Source organism: Spermophilus citellus (genome assembly GCF_964194105.1).
Source record: "Spermophilus citellus genome assembly, chromosome: 3".
NCBI lineage: Eukaryota > Metazoa > Chordata > Mammalia > Rodentia > Sciuridae > Spermophilus > Spermophilus citellus.
This window is the reverse complement of record NC_138184.1, coordinates 138,503,781-138,519,595: the sequence shown is the minus strand read 5'-3', so window position 1 is coordinate 138,519,595 and position 15,815 is coordinate 138,503,781. Positions and strand designations below refer to the sequence as shown.

Sequence of the window (15,815 nt, the reverse complement as noted above, 5' to 3'; positions counted from 1 at the left end):
CCTATGATAAATAATTAAAACTTGATTGATTAAAAGTGGTTGTCTTTGCTTTCATGGCTAGAAAGTTAGAAACAAATGTGTGGCCCACCTAATGACATGCAGTTTTTGAATAATAAGCTTACTTCTGACTTCATTGTATTTATCCACTTTTAAGTGTTTTGAATTATTAGTAAATATGCCTCTGCATTTCTTTAATCTTTTTTTTTTTTTTTGAGAGGAGGCGATAATCTATACATACACACAAAACTGAAATAGATTGGTTACAGAGCTCAAATACTCTAACATTTATTTTGATCATCTTTAGTGGTTAAATGAAGGCTCCATCATTTCTAGTAGAGGTGGCATTGCACTGTGTTTCTAAACTCTCACAGAATTTATTTCTGCCTGGGTTCTTCTTAGTCTTGGGAGTATTTGGAGGCCCTGTCAGATCTCTGAAAGGAGAAGCAAAGAGGAAACTTGAAGTAAATGGAAACACATTTCAATAGGCCCCTCTCTGCAGTAGTCAGTGATGATGGTAATTTGCAATTCTGTGGGTAGGGCCCAATAAGGGAGGCACAAAACTGTGGTAGTCCCCATAATAGGACAGTCTTTTTAGGGTTGTTCTGGAGGGTCAATGAGGATTTTCTCAACATTGGGGGAAAAAAAATCCTCTTAAAATCAGACCTGAAGAAAGTATGAAAAGCATCGCTGTCTTTTCATAACTTGGGGCCTACTCTCTTTCTCCCTTTCCAACAGAAAAGAATTAAATTTGGTTTGGATGATTTATTTAAAATAAAATATGTGAAGTGAGCTAAACAAACTTTATAAAGCTTTCGGCAAGTACAGTCTCTGCCAAGGTATGAGGCTATCGCCTGAAGCGACTTGGCTTTGCCTTGACTGTCACGTGACCATGAATTAGGTGCCAGGAGGGCCACTTTTGTTGTGTGAGTGTAGCTTTTGGTTTATGGAAATGTTCTTTTATTGTGTGTAAGCAAATACTTGGTGGAATCTTGACCTAACCACCCCACAGAGACTGAATCTGATAAGTTCTTTGTTGGCAGAATGTGGGTTTTCAGACTTGGAAATAACACTTAGTGTGAAAGTTTTCACTGATAAGAGAGTTGTGTGTGTGTGTGTGTGTGTGTGTGTGTGTGTAGAGAGAGAGAGAGAGAGAGAGAGAGAGAGAGGTATTTTGATTATATGAGAGAATTTAATCTCTTAATCATTTATAAAACCAGGGGCAACCAAAGGCAGCCCAGAAGTGGATGGCCACCCCAGGTCTCTCAGATTGCTTCAGCTGTACTTAGAGCTACCTAAAACAAAAGTTCACAGATTACATAACACTGAAGCTGGTAGGGTATGCTGAGCCCAGATGTGCATTTAATTGAAATAACCTCAACTGCATGTCCCACAAGTAACAGGAAATATCAAATTTCAGCAACTCAGGGTGCAAGGAGTCTCACAGTTGCCAGGTGACTTTTTAAACCCTCCAAGGGTTAGTTTCCAGCTGTGCGCAACTTGGTGCTTCTGTGTGAGCTCACTGGCAAGGACCCCATGCCTGCTGCCTGCACCCATGGCAGAGGTGGAACAGGTCCCAGCTAGTTTTGGCAGGTCTTACTTAAGCCCCTGGGATGCCTGCAGGTATCCTCAATTAAATAGGGTAGATGTAGGAGGGGGAATAGAACAACAATTTCATTTATTCCCCTGGAAAAAAAAAAGCATAATTAAACAATGACCTTGGGGCCTATTTTATGAGAAATCTCCACTGACAAGAGGTTCTGCAAATTAGTGATTCTGTGTTTGAGCAAGGTTTCTGGCCTCAGAGTCTGTAAGCAACTCCAGGTCCCTTAACCCCGAGAGTCTATCCTTAGCTCAGGAAAGCAAGGAAATTTGAAACCAGAGCTCAAGATGCTTGTAGAGTAAGAATTTGTGGTGTTGACTTTAGCCCTGCCAAGGAGGTGTTAAGCTAAGTGGCCACTGAAGTTTCTGCTTGTGCATCTGGAGTTGGGGTTTGATACTTCTCCTGAGGCCAGTGGCAGACAGAGGTGGCAAATGAAACCGGACCATGCCACACACAGCGACCAGGAGATCTCACACTGGGTGAAACAACACTGGGAGTATAAGGAAATCAGTTTGTTTTCTGTGTTATATGGCGATGTACTGCTCTAAAGGACACTTTCCCTTCAGATTTTCCTGCTGTAAATGGGGACAGAGTTGATGGAGGAGACTCAGAACTTCAGTGGATCATCTTTTACCCACCACCTAGTGTCACTTTCTTCAGGGTGTACTAGATAATACCATTTACAGTGTTTTAGCACCTTGTAAAATTATAGGTAGTTTACTGGTACTAGTAGGAGTTAGTACTGGGTAGATATGTTAGTATTCTGTTAGAGTGTTACCTTTTCAGTGCAGTGAACAAAAACCCCAACAAGAACAATTTAGAGAAGGAAAAGTTTATTTTGGGCTCACAGCTTCAGAGGTTTAGTCTGTGGTGGGCTAACTCTGTGGCTTTGGGCCTGAGGTGAAGGAGAACATCATGGCAGAAGGATGTGGTAGTGGAAACCTGCCCTGCTCATGGCAGCCAGGAAGCAGAGAGAGCAGATGAGAAGGGGTGCAGAAGATGAACCCTTCTAGGTCACATCCCCAGTGATCCACCTCCTCAGCCATGTCACCTTCCGCCCCCAGCTTAGTTACCTTCTATTTAGTCCATTCCAACTAGGATGAACTAATCAGGTTTGCAGCTATCATAATCCAATCATTCCACCTCCAAATATTCCAGCATTAACATAGGAGCATTTGGGAGACACCTCATATCCAAACCATAAGTTAACAATGACTATCATCATCATCATCATCATTGTCTTCATCATCATCCAATAACAATGACAGCAATAATTGCAGCAAGGGTAGCCGCACCAGTAGTTAGTATTTATTTAGCATCTGGTACATATCTAAACTTTGTGTGGATTTTTCTATTTGATCTCATTTGAATCTCATAGCCATCTCATAGCTGTGCAGCCTCAACTTTAACAAATGAAGGATAGGAAAGTCAGATAAATTAAAAGCATGAGTTCAGCTAACTCCTTCTTCTTTGAGATGCCAAAACTCAGACTTCTCAGTGTTTTCTGTGTTCTCTCTTAACTGTATTGTTACTCATTTGGGAGGTTTGCTTCAAAATATACATTGGATTTTTCCAATTTCCTTCTTTATATTCAGGAATGGAGACTTCTCTTTGAAAGCTGTTGTATTTGCTTACCTTTAAAAACATCTGCATTTATGAAGTCACTTCAGTTTCTGGGGTTACAAATTGTATGTTCTCCCCTATGCTGAGAGTATGGAGACATGACTCATTGGCTGCACTATTTCTCTTTGCTATGAAATTCATATTTATGCATGCTTTCCTTCTTTCTCCTACCACTGTCCCTTTCTCCGTTACTACCCTCTGCCCTCAATCTCTGTTACTACCCTCTGCCCTCAATCACTGTTCCCCTCCTCTGCTCTACCCTTCAGATCTCATTTGAGTACATAGATCTCTTCTTCCTTAATTACATCTTGTGTAAATGAACAGCTCTACCTTCACAGTCCCTCTTCCATAGTTCTTTTCTCATTCTGGGTTTCAAATTTATCCAAACTTAGAGGTCCTTAACATTTATCTCTTCTTCATAAGATGCTAATATGGTAGATCTCAACTTCTAATCTTTTGGAGGAACATGTTCTAGAAAAGTACTGCATTTGAATTTTATTACAGTTGCTACCTTTGAGTCACCAAAGTCTGAGTTGGAAATTTGGATGGAGGGGTTAATGGCTGTTTCCAACCCCTATTTATTGACTGAATTCTGGCATCCACACGATCCCAGCTGCACAGGTTTTGAGCCTTAATGTTATTTCTCATACTTCTGGCATTTCTTTCCCATGTTGGTAATCAGTCATCAAGTCTAGCTGATTGTCTCTTTCTGTTGTTTTCCTAATAAATAATTTCTTTCTCATTCCCACGACAGCCAGACCCTCATCCTATTGCCGGCAATTCACCCCGTCTACTCTCCTTCAGCTCTTTTCGCATCCCACTGTCAGAACCCAAACTTGGCTTTCACAAGAGCCTCCTCCATCTTCCTTTTCTGTTGTAGTTTTCCCAACATTTGTTTTATAAAACACTAGAGCTAAGGGATAGTTTTGAGTAATATTTTCAAAACAAGGTCCTATGATTAAATACATTAGGGAAATGCTGGGTCAAGTAAACTTTTTTTTTTTTTTTTTTTTTTAAAGAGAGAGTGAGAGAGGGGAGAGAGAGAGAGAGAGAGAGAGAGAGAGAGAGAGAGAGAGAGAGAGAGAGAGAGAATTTTTAATTTTTATTTTTTAGTTCTCGGCAGACACAACATCTTTGTTGGTATGTGGTGCTGAGGATCGAACCCGGGCCGCACGCATGCCAGGCGAGCGCGCTACCGCTTGAGCCACATCCCCAGCCCCTGGGTCAAGTAAACTTAAATATGGTTCCTTGCTACAGAATCCTCAGGGCCCTTTCCATGCCAGTGGGCATGGTAAACTTTTAGGAGGGTGATGGAGTAGAAAGTGCCTCCCAAACTAATTTGAGCTGCAGAGCTTTTAAAATTTATACTTATTTTGGCAGTGCAACAGGCAGGATTGATGTTTCATAGGAAACACGTTAAGAAATGGTGGTTCTTTGGAATATATTTAAACTTCTCAGGCTGGCCATAAATCTCAGGCCAACTTATTTAGATAGCATGAGTACCTGACATCTACTAAATGTCTACAACTCCCAACTCTGGTCAGACTGGTCTCCTCTTGGTCTTGTACAAACTCTCTTCCTTTCTATGTCTGTGACTTACATTCTTCTTTTGGTTTAGAAGGCTAACTTCATTTTAGCTCCTAATTGATACTTCATATGTCTTTATAGACTAGTTCAACTCATATTACATTCTCAATGTGTCTATTATAGTCTTATTCAACCTTACCTTACCCAGCCATAGATATTTATTTACTGGATTTGCATAATACTTAAAATATATTTTTCATAATAAAACTAATAATGGGCTTTTACCTGTAAGGTGATTGTCCTTGAATACATGTTATCCATGAACAAACTGACGTATGCAGGGAGTCGGTACATGATTTAACAGTCAGTACATGGCAAGACCAGGATTCAAACAAAAGACTATCTTTAAAACAATAAACTCAATGTTGGCAATGCTCAAAGGGGGATTTAATTCTGTAAGCCAGTTTAATTTAGAGATGTGAAATCCAACTCTAGCTCAGGTACACAGCTTTCTTAATTGGTAAATACAAAGTTCTGGTGCAAAGAGAAAGAAATTTTAAGCTAAGCATGGTGGCATATACCTGCAATCCCCAGTAACTCAGGAGGCTGAGGCTGAAGGATCACAAATTTGAAGCTAGCTGGTCTCAAAATAAAAAAATGAAAAGGGGACTGGGGACGTAGTTCAGTGATAAATGTCCCCTGGGTTCTATCCCCAATACTAGGGTAAAAGGAGAATTTAAGGTCAGAACTTGGATGATGAGGGTGGAAAAATACATCTTCCATAACAAGTTTATATTAATACTTGCTGAGATTTTAGCATTCTAGAAGGTGCTCTTGGAGCTCACGGATAAAAGGCTGAAACTGACCCTGACCTTAGGGTTTATAGTTGGAAAGAAGAGATAGGAGCACTGTATAATAGTTTATAATTAACCGCTAGATACATATTCTTAATTTGAAAATCATGGACTCCTCAGGGGTCACAGATCAGCCTTGGGACAGAGTGTCTGTAAATCTCTTCACTTGAGGGGCTACACTCATATGCATTTGGGGGAATGAATGTCTAAACATTTCTTCAGATTCTCAAAGAGCTCTGGGACTTCCAACTTGTTAACAACAACAACTGCAGAGGATGCTGGGGCATAGATTGTGTGGAAGCATCAAGTCACAGTGGGGAAGGTACCAGTCTTGGGCCAGAGAGACTGGGTTGGACTCTGTCTTTACTGCTATTGGCTGAGTGATAATGGGCCATAAAGCACCCTTCCTAAACTCATGGCTGAGAAATTAAGGTAATAATATATAGTGTGCAGAGATATAGTGAGGATGAAAGGAGGTCCTGAAAATGCAGAAAGCACCCCGGCATGGTACCTGGCATAGACCTGTTGCTTTACACTAGATGCCATAGCTATTGCTAAGGTCCCCAGTGGCTTCTGTAACAAATTAACGCAAACTTAATGGCTAAAACAACACACAGTTATTATCTTATATGTTCTAGAGGTCAGAAGTCAGAAAGAGTCTCAAAAAGTTAAAACAAGGTGTTTGGCAGGACTGTGTTCCTTCCTTTTCCAGTTTGTATAGGCTTCCCATTTTCTTTGGCTCCTGGTCCCTCCTCCATCATCAAAGCTAGCGTGGAATAGTTTTTATACTGTATCATTGTGACACTTACGTTCCTGCCTTCCTCTTTCTCTATGGATCCTTGTGATTGCTTTCATCCCTCTCAGATCATCAGGATAAGCTCCCTGATAAAGGTCAGCTAATGGGCAGCCTTGATTCCATCTTTAGACTTCATTTTGTCTTGCCATTTACATTACACATCCATTGGTTCTGGGCATTAGGATGTGGATATCTTTGGGGAACCATTACTCTGCCTATCACACTTGCCATTTTACGAATTAGAAATAATTTCTCTTCCTGCTTTTTGATTCTTACAATACATTTTAGTGAGGAAGTTTTTCTCTGTTCATCAGATTTACAGAGAGGGGAATGATATTGCTGCCCATGTATTTGAATTCTGGATTTGAATTTCTTAGTATACTCTCTCTGCACCAGATGTAGCTCTGCATAATATTTCCAAATTTTCATATTTTTTCCTAATAATCTCTTTGTTCTGAAAGCATTCATAAAGTATTCAATTAATTGATTAAGCAAATTTCTGTTGGTTACCTTACGTGTGTGTATTTTAATAAATTCAGTGTAGGCGATTTATTTTTTCACCCAAATTAATTATGAATTAATGCATTAATTCAACAGACATTTATTGAGACCTAATATGTAGTACCACAGGCATTTATATATATATATATATATATATAATATCCTCCTATATGGAAGTAAATACAAAGTTTACATGGAAGGAGTTCACAGTCTGACTAAGGAGTTAGGAATACATTATAAATATAAGCAAGAGTGGAAAGTGATCTATCATAGGCAGATGATGGGTTTGGTGATTTTATTTTGGACTCCCAAATGAAAAAAAAATAGTATAACTTCAAATACACTATTAGAAATTAACCATCCCAGAATATCTCAGCTATGCCATCAGTTTTGCTTTGGGAATTTAGAGGAAGGAGATGACCTTGACTGAGGCATCAGGGATGTGGCTATGGGGGATCTGGCATTGGAGCTGAGGGCCAAGGATGTGTGTTTGTGTGAACTGTGAGGAAGTGTTGGGAGGGCACAGGCCCACTGGGCTGCTGAGGTGAGAGGTAGGAAGCACTGGGCTCCACTGGGGGAGGTGCTGGCACTCCAGGCTTTGAATATGGATTTATTTTAATTTAGACCTTTGAGGTTAGGGATTGTTTCCTTTGTTTGCTCTTTTGTTTAGAGTTGGTGAGTATATGGGGTTATGGAAATATGTGAAAACAAATTTATATACTAAATGAAATACCTATGTGACTTTTTGGAGAATCAGCATTTCATATGCAGACCAGTTACTATTTCTGGCAGATTATGTATGGGTGGAAAGAGAACTACCATTCCTTTCCCTGCCCCCAGCCCCCAAACACACAGTAAAATTAGATGAAACTGGGGGGTGGCACGGTGCACACCTATAATCCCAGCAGCTCAGGAGGCTAAGACAGGAGGATGGAGAGTTCAAAGTCAGCCTCAGCAAAAGAGAGGTGCTAAGCAAATCAGTCAGACCCTGTCTCTAAGAAAAATACAAAATAGAGCTGGGAATGTGACTCAGTGGTCAAATGCCTCTGAGTCCAATCCCCAGTACCCTCCCCGAAAAAATTTAAATGAAGTTCTAGATTTACGAATCTAAGAATATAAGTCTTATAGGCATCCAGGTGCCACCTAATGGAGCATCTGTTGGAACTTCAGCACCTTGTGGGCCAACAGCTGTTGGTGACACCCCAAAGAAGGGCCAGAGCTCCTGCATGGAGAACTTCAGGTCCTGCTGGGTCACACCATAGCCTCTTTCTACTTTTTCCATCACCATTCAGGAGAAAGCTCAGCCAGGAGAAGAAAGGTCCATGTCACAGGCAGTGTCCCTGGTCCCAGACTTCCTTGCTTTCTAACCCAGACTTGGCATCGCTCTTGTCCTTCTGGGGCTTCTAGGAGTCCTGCCCAGCACAGTGACCTAGTCTTCTGGGGCCCAGTTCCCTGTCTTTCTGCAGTGTGTGCTGAGGAAAGTTTAAAGTCTTATTTATTTCATAGGCTTCCTCATGGTTAGATCTAGAACACTCTGGAGGTGTACTCATGTATGTAGTGGCATGATACCAGGGGCTGAGGACACAGTCCTCTTTGCAGGAGTAATGGACTGAGGGTGGAAGTTCCCATCTGTGTTTCCAAAGCAAAACACATTTAATGACTGGAATTCTAATGACATGTTAAGTGAAAAATAGGAAATAAAATATTATGTACAGGATTTACTTAAATATGTTAACACACACACACACACACTTGTAAATGGTGATTATTTTCTGGTGGCTGAAAAATGAATGCTATTTTTTTCCCCTTCCTCAGGCTTTTCTGTTTCTCTTTTGTGTGTGTGTGTGTTGGGGGAGGGGTGGCTACAGTCTGCTCAGTTTCTCTTAGTCTTTATAACAAAGGGTTTTATAATTTCTCCTTAATTTTTTTGATGGATGATTTGAGAACAATCACTGCTCTCAGAGGAAAGGCATTTCATTGGAATGCACACATCCATGGTAGAGACAAATGTACCTGATACAGTTGAGAGAAAAGCATTGGAGCTATATTCTGGAGGCAGCAGTCTTATTAAAGTACAGAACATCAAAGTGATATAGCTTCATCCATGAGTTTTAACTTTTTAAAGTGAATATTCTTATTCCAAAAGGATACATAGTCACTGTAAACAATGGAATGTAAATGTAAATAATAATCTAAATATACATAAACATAAAAGAGGAAAAGATGTCCCAACATCATTCCATTACCTAGGAGAAAAATAAATGCACTTTTAATATTTGGGTTTCTACATTTCCGATCTTTATTTCCCCTAGACCTATGTGTTTGTATATAGACAAACCAAACCAGTATGTGGGAAACAAACCAAAACAAAAATGAGAGCTCATGATTTGCCTTCAGGAGTCTGAAACAGAGACACAAGGAGACACTGGTGTTTTTCTCCCCTTCCTCTGACTTAGGCTCATTCAAATAAGGCAAGTTTGAGGATAGTCTGTTTAAGCTGCTTCTTTCTCTCTCTCCCTAACTATTGGCCAAAATTTCCAGTAGAGTGTGACTGGACATCTGGACATGTTGGACTGCAGCTCGTTTCACTGGGTCTGCTGGAAAAAAAATATGAGAATTCACTGTTCATTTTTATTCCCTAAGTATTCTCTGGCCCCTTTCCTTTTCAGTGAGGCAGATTTCTGTAATCCTGAGATTCTCACTTTCAGACGTTCTCCAGCACACGTGTGTGCTGCTCCAGCAGGATCTGGCATGGAGACCTTGAGGTGCCAGGGAAAGGGGCCAAAGTTTCAAAATTATTTTAGCTCGTGATACAAATGTCCCCAAATGCAACGCATAATTCTCAAGCATCCCCACAGTCATGAAATTTTGCTGGCCTCTTCTTTGTTGCTGTTACATGCAGAAATCACTCAGATTTTCAAATCCTTCTCTTCCACAAGGAGGGACTCTTGAAAAATCTCTCTCTTAAGAGTCAAATTCACACATGATTTCCCTTACCCAGGGTCTCTCTGGACCTACCCCATTGCCTCTTTCTCAGCTAGGAGCAAGCTCTGGGCTTCCCCAGGGCAACTTGGGACAGTTTCTTTTGCTTCTTTGAGGATTTGCTTTGTTATGCAATTGGTCTTATCTACATGAGTAAATAAATTAGTAGAGTCTAGAGTTTGACTACTAAAATAAAACCAGAAATAAAACAAAATAAAACCAGAAAAACCACACAGAAGAAAGAAAAAAAAAGCAATGTCAATCATAATTCTGCTATCAAGAAATAGCCACTGTTTGTAATTTTGGTGTGTGGATATATTTATTTGAAGATAGTTATTATCCTCAAAAGAACTGGGTGCTGTGCCATAAGTCTGTAATCCCAGCTAGCTGGGTGACTGAGGCAGGAGGATTGAGAATTCAAGGCTACTCTGTGCAACGTAGCAAGACCCCTATCTCAAAAAGAAAAAGAAAAAAAATCATAGAACATATTAGCATAGACTTTTGTTTCCTATTTTCCACTTTATGCTATAAGCATTTCCTCAGTCATGAACATAATTCACAAATTTTTTCATAGTTCATTTTATGATGTACTACAAAGTGCTTAGCCATATATTTAATGTTAGGAGACAATCTAAATATGGTTTCTGATGATGTATCCATCATTATAGGTATGTAGAAGAATGCTAGGGTATGTAGTGAATTCTTGGTACATGTTAGCTTGGCAAATGTTTTCATTAATGATAATTTTGATGTAGTTGCAGTTAGGATATCAAGAGAAGTGGTACTTGGTTGTTCCTTGTAGGAACATCCTTGTGTAGGCCATCACAGCAGGACATGGACAGCAGCTGTGGGCATTTCCTTTCTGCACAGAGCAGAGAGAACACCCTTGGGAGTGTAATTTTAGCTCCTTCAGCACGTTGTGCTTTGGCTTTTCCAAGCTGAGGTCCATCTGTTCCAAGCTCAGAAGCCTTGATTGGTTCTGGACTTTCTTGCTGAATAGGTAGAGTTAAGAACCTGAAAAAAAACCTTCTCTTGAATTTGGTAATCAGGTTAAGACACATTCCTTTTGTGGCCCATAGCCGCATTAAACTGGAACCATCATTCTTCTGATATCACTTGAGACACTTCAAAGAACCACCTTGCCCAACCCCAAAAGTTAACATTTTGATGACAGGGAGAGATTTTTTTTTTTTTAATCAGAATGCAAGGGAGATATGTGTTAGGAGAATTCCAGAAGTAATCCCACTGAGAATGATTGGAAAATGCACCAGGCAGAGGTTAGATGGGAGATACTAGTAGAGGATATATGGAATTAGGAAGGTCGGGGGGCTCATATGATGTGAAGCAATAAGCAGAGTAAAATTGGGGCTGCAGGAAAAAATGGCCAAGAGAAAAATAAGAAAGGATCAGAAATGGAGGATGAATTCAAATATGACTGCTGAACCCACCCACTTCTACAGTTCTCCTCTGGGTAGTGCCTTTTATATATTCATCAGCATATGTGTTCACTGAAACTCTCCTACATACCCTAAACTCACTCTCTCTCTCTCTCTCTCTCTCTCTCTCTCTCTTTCTCTCTCTCGTGAATCACTGTCAAATATTGACAAGGAACACCAATTAGAATAATTAACTTAGCAAATGTCAAATATATATGATTTGTGTGGAGTCACATGAAATTGACATCTGAAATGACATAATGTACCATAACATAAAACATTACTCTCCAAACACCTTAAAATTAAAAGCAAATGTTTGCATTGGATCCCATTGGTCCTATCAGACCAGTTGGCATATCCGTGGTCTGTCTGGGCTCGGTCCTTCCTGGAGATATTTAGGGCAGTTGTTTGTAGGATATTCTCAAGTTCTTGACCTGGTGTTTTATTCTTGACATGATTATTATTTGGATGTTGACTGGAAATTGCTCTTTTTATTATAGTTCTTTCATCATTTGGACTAATTTCTCTAAATAAATTCCTCATTTCCTGCTTGTTCATGCCTCTTTGGAAACAGATAAAATATCTTTACACAGAGAACAAACCAATGCCAAGTTTTGTTTTAAAAAAAGGAACAATATTTAATTTTCTGTTATATAACTTTTGAGATGCTCCAAAGTATAAAACTTTACCTTGGTCTCATAAATATTTGAATTAAAGATATTTCAGGGTGATGAATTCATTGGAATTTCTTAAATGTACTAAATGATGGGCTCTGTGATTTATATTTTTTCCAACATTAGATTTTTGTATTTGGTAAAAATATAAGAATCTTGTATTTCTAGAAAACTTACAAAACAAATCTGCAAATATTGATCAGTAACTTGTTTCGTGACACTTGTAGACATTCATCTGTTTGGCAATTCTGTTTTTTTTTCTTAGCAAATATGTGAGAGTTGAATATCGTAATTATCTTTAGAACTATGGGTAACATTTAGTATATCATGCTTCTGAATTTTTCCAGTTGGTTAAGTGGAACTAATACTAATGTTTTAGTAGTGTCATTTGCTAGTTGCCATTTTTAGTTATGCACTTAATTTGCCCTTGTTTATGTCAGTTATGAAGTAAGGCTAGCTCTTAATGGCCTGAGTTTAGTTTCCCTTATCTAAAGAAGCACATGGAGGTTACAAATGGAGATGCCTTAAAATTTCAGAGATGTTATAAATAACTTTTAAATATAAAAGCACCAGAAGTAAAAAATGAGTCAAACTTTTTATAACAACCCATTTTTTTTTTTAAAGTTGATTTCCCTTAGCACATCTCTGTTATGGCCTCCCTTACCCGGCAGATGCCCCTTTCATGTTTATTGCAGGAACCCCTGATTTCTCTGAATCCTTCGCTTGGTTGTGACCCTGCTTTTATCTTTCACTCATCCGCAGAGCCTGGCGTTTGCACGGTATTCGGAGATCCCCACTACAACACTTTTGATGGACGGACATTTAACTTTCAGGGGACGTGTCAGTACGTTTTGACAAAAGACTGCTCCTCCCCTGCCTCGCCCTTTCAGGTGCTGGTGAAGAACGATGCCCGCAGGACCCGCTCCTTCTCCTGGACCAAGTCGGTGGAGCTGGTGCTGGGCGAGAGCACCATCAGCCTGCAGCAGCACCTCACTGTGCGCTGGAACGGCTCGCGCATCGCACTCCCTTGCCACGCACCGCACTTCCACATCGACCTGGACGGCTACCTCTTGAAAGTGACCACCAGAGCAGGTGGGGCTTCTGTGGCCTCCTTCTTACTTACCTTACCATTGCCAGCAGCAGCAGACCCTGGTTAGAGCGCTCCTCCTGCAGGAGGGGAAACCAGAGGCAGAAAAGTGTTCTGACCTCACCTGCCTCCTCCCTGCCCAGGGGAAAGGCACATCCCCAAGATGCCACAGAATGACCCAGGATGTTTGTACCACGTGGATCCTTGCAATTGAACGCCAGTCTTGCAATTTTCTGACATCCAGAACCCTTTCCATCCTCATTCTAAAAATAGCCGTTGTACTCATCAAATACCTCTCTCAAGTGTTGTGGCTATTTTAGGCTGTTAATGTTCAGCTTGGAATTGTCAGCATCTCTCCAAGCTCAGCGGGTTATGCATAACAGTTTCACATCTGTGAGAAAGAAGGTTTCCTTGTTAGCCTCTGTCCAAGAAGTAGGGTGGGAATCCTCAAAAGCAAACAGCTTAGTGTCAGTGGTGTTTAAAAGAAACATAAAATGTCCACATCAGAAGAGCTGATTCTTGCATACTTTTGCTATATACACAGGATGCCGGGTGCCTTCATCCCGCTGGGTCATCCTACGTTAAGGAAAAAGAGGCTGCCACGTGTGAGTGTGCAGATGGGAGTGGGGGGTGACCAGAACCCCATATGAACAGCAGTCCCATCCCCTAGGGAAGGCTACTCAATGAATTGATGGCCCAAACCATTGTCTTCTGTTAGAGAATACTTAGGAGGCTTGTTTTGAAAGTTCACCCTCAGCTGGGGCTTGGGCACATGAAGTTGGTGACTAAGGTCCTCTCTTAGCATCCTCTGTTGCCTTATGCCCACTGGATTGTATTTCTACTCCATGAGCAGATCTGTTCCCACTAGGCCACTGTTCATGGCTGCTAGTGATCTCTGAGGCTCAAGTCTTTATCTGTTAGGTGCTACCTAGGAAAAACATTTTAGAAGAGGAATTAGGTTCCTGATTTTCAGCCCTAGAGAATGAATTCAGCTTATTTGCACATTTCCTGACATTGTGTATGGTTTCCACCTTTGGTTAACACATGTTGTTGGTTAGTTGGATGTTGGGTTGCATATTCTCCTGTGCACTCTTATTTCTTTAAGCATGAAACTTCAAGGAAATCAGCGAACTTTTGCTTTTGCATTAGAGAGCATTTAACAGTGTAAAGGCATCAACTGAGTGAGTTCTAGTATTTTTGGACAATGTAGATTCGAAAGGGAACCATTTGATAGAATAGGCATTTTTGAGGGTTCATAGAAACTATGTCTGCCATACCTATAGGACCCTGATAATTGTTTCAGTTAAGGCCAGAATATATTTTGACAAATTGATTTGAACCTATGGCATGCCAGCTTAGCTGAACAAAGGCAAGAAGCCAAGAAAAGTCCATGGAGCTTTGAGTTAGTGAATATATCATAGTTTCAGTGAGACAACTCTAAGTATTTATGTATTGGAGCATTCAGTAAAACGGAAAAATTCCCATTCTTTACTTTGCAGATGTGAAGAGGTCTACTGATTCAACTTTAAAGACATTAGTCTTGCTCAGAAAAATCCAGACACCTGTTCTTGTATCCAAAAGACATGCTGCTCTGCAAATATAGGCCCCAGTTAATTTCTTTAAAGGAGACAAACACTTTTTGGCTCCCTATAAAGCATGTACAAGATGACCCATTATTACGTAGCACTAATTAGAAACACCTTGTATTTCATTTTCAAGTCAGCCCAAACACAGTGAAGTCTACTGATATGGGAATTATTAGTCAGCCACAGCCCAGTTATCAAAGAAATCCTGGGTACTAGAAGATGACTAACAGCCTAGGAGGTTCAAATCTGTTCCATGCTCAGCTGGCAAAATGTGATGGAATAAGTGTACTCTTGGTAAGGATTCCATGTCATAAAAATGAGCAAAAGGATGAGACTGCTAAGAAAATAATAATAGGCCATAAATACCATAATTCTATTAGTAAATTCAACTATTCTAGGCCTTGAACTCAGTCTTACAATTTATTTTTCCATCTATGTTTCCACGATGTAAGTCATTTTTATGGCATGCCTAACACTCCAGATGAACGATTTTCTGTAGCGCACAAATTGCACGAGCCTGTTTCCTAGGAAAGAGCTGCATTCCTCTGGGCACTAAACTTATCCTTTCAATGGCACAAATTGATTTCTAGACTGTAGTGTGTGCACCCAGGTCTAACCATCTTAGTTTCAACTACCCCTTAGGGACATTTCCTTTTTATCAACTATCGATCATCTATTTAAAATATCACAGTATTTCCTTAGGGTATTATTCCACCAGATTTTTGTTTTATTTCATAAAATCATGTGATCAAAGGGTACTGTCTTCAAAATAGGAGCTTAAATAAGGCCTGCAGCTGGGGGAAGGGAGATGGAGAGGCCTGTCTTTTGCCTCTCTGATTTATGGACTCAGCACTTCATGATGCTACATCCATCAGAGTAGCACAGGTGGCCATGGAGATTGGGTGGAATTAGGCTAACAAGTGGGCTGTGACAAGGCTTGGTGGGTTAAGCATTATCCACCTCCACCACACACCCTGCCCCAACTCTTGACACTTAGCAAATAATTTAAAAATATATTTCCTTTCTGCCAACTCTGTACTACATCATCTCTACCTGGAAGAGGTATATCAGCTCCGCCTGAAATCTTTAACACACTGGAAAGCAGCTTTTTATTTTATTCTTGGTATTTCTCTATAGTTTTTGAAGTGA

The 15,815-nt window shown here is 40.2% G+C and overlaps 1 protein-coding gene across 5 annotated transcripts in view; it reads left to right on the top strand.

The window, feature by feature from the left end:
- The window catches only part of BMPER (BMP binding endothelial regulator), a 251,580-nt gene that overhangs the window by 156,360 nt on the left and 79,405 nt on the right, over positions 1–15,815 (top strand). For 4 of the 5 annotated variants that reach the window (XM_081284713.1, XM_081284711.1, XM_081284714.1 and 1 more), the window contains one exon: positions 12,756–13,085. In XM_081284713.1, the coding sequence (XP_081140839.1) occupies positions 12,756–13,085 (330 nt within the window). The remainder of the gene's footprint in view (positions 1–12,755; positions 13,086–15,815) is intronic. The other variant, XM_081284712.1, reaches the window with a different exon arrangement.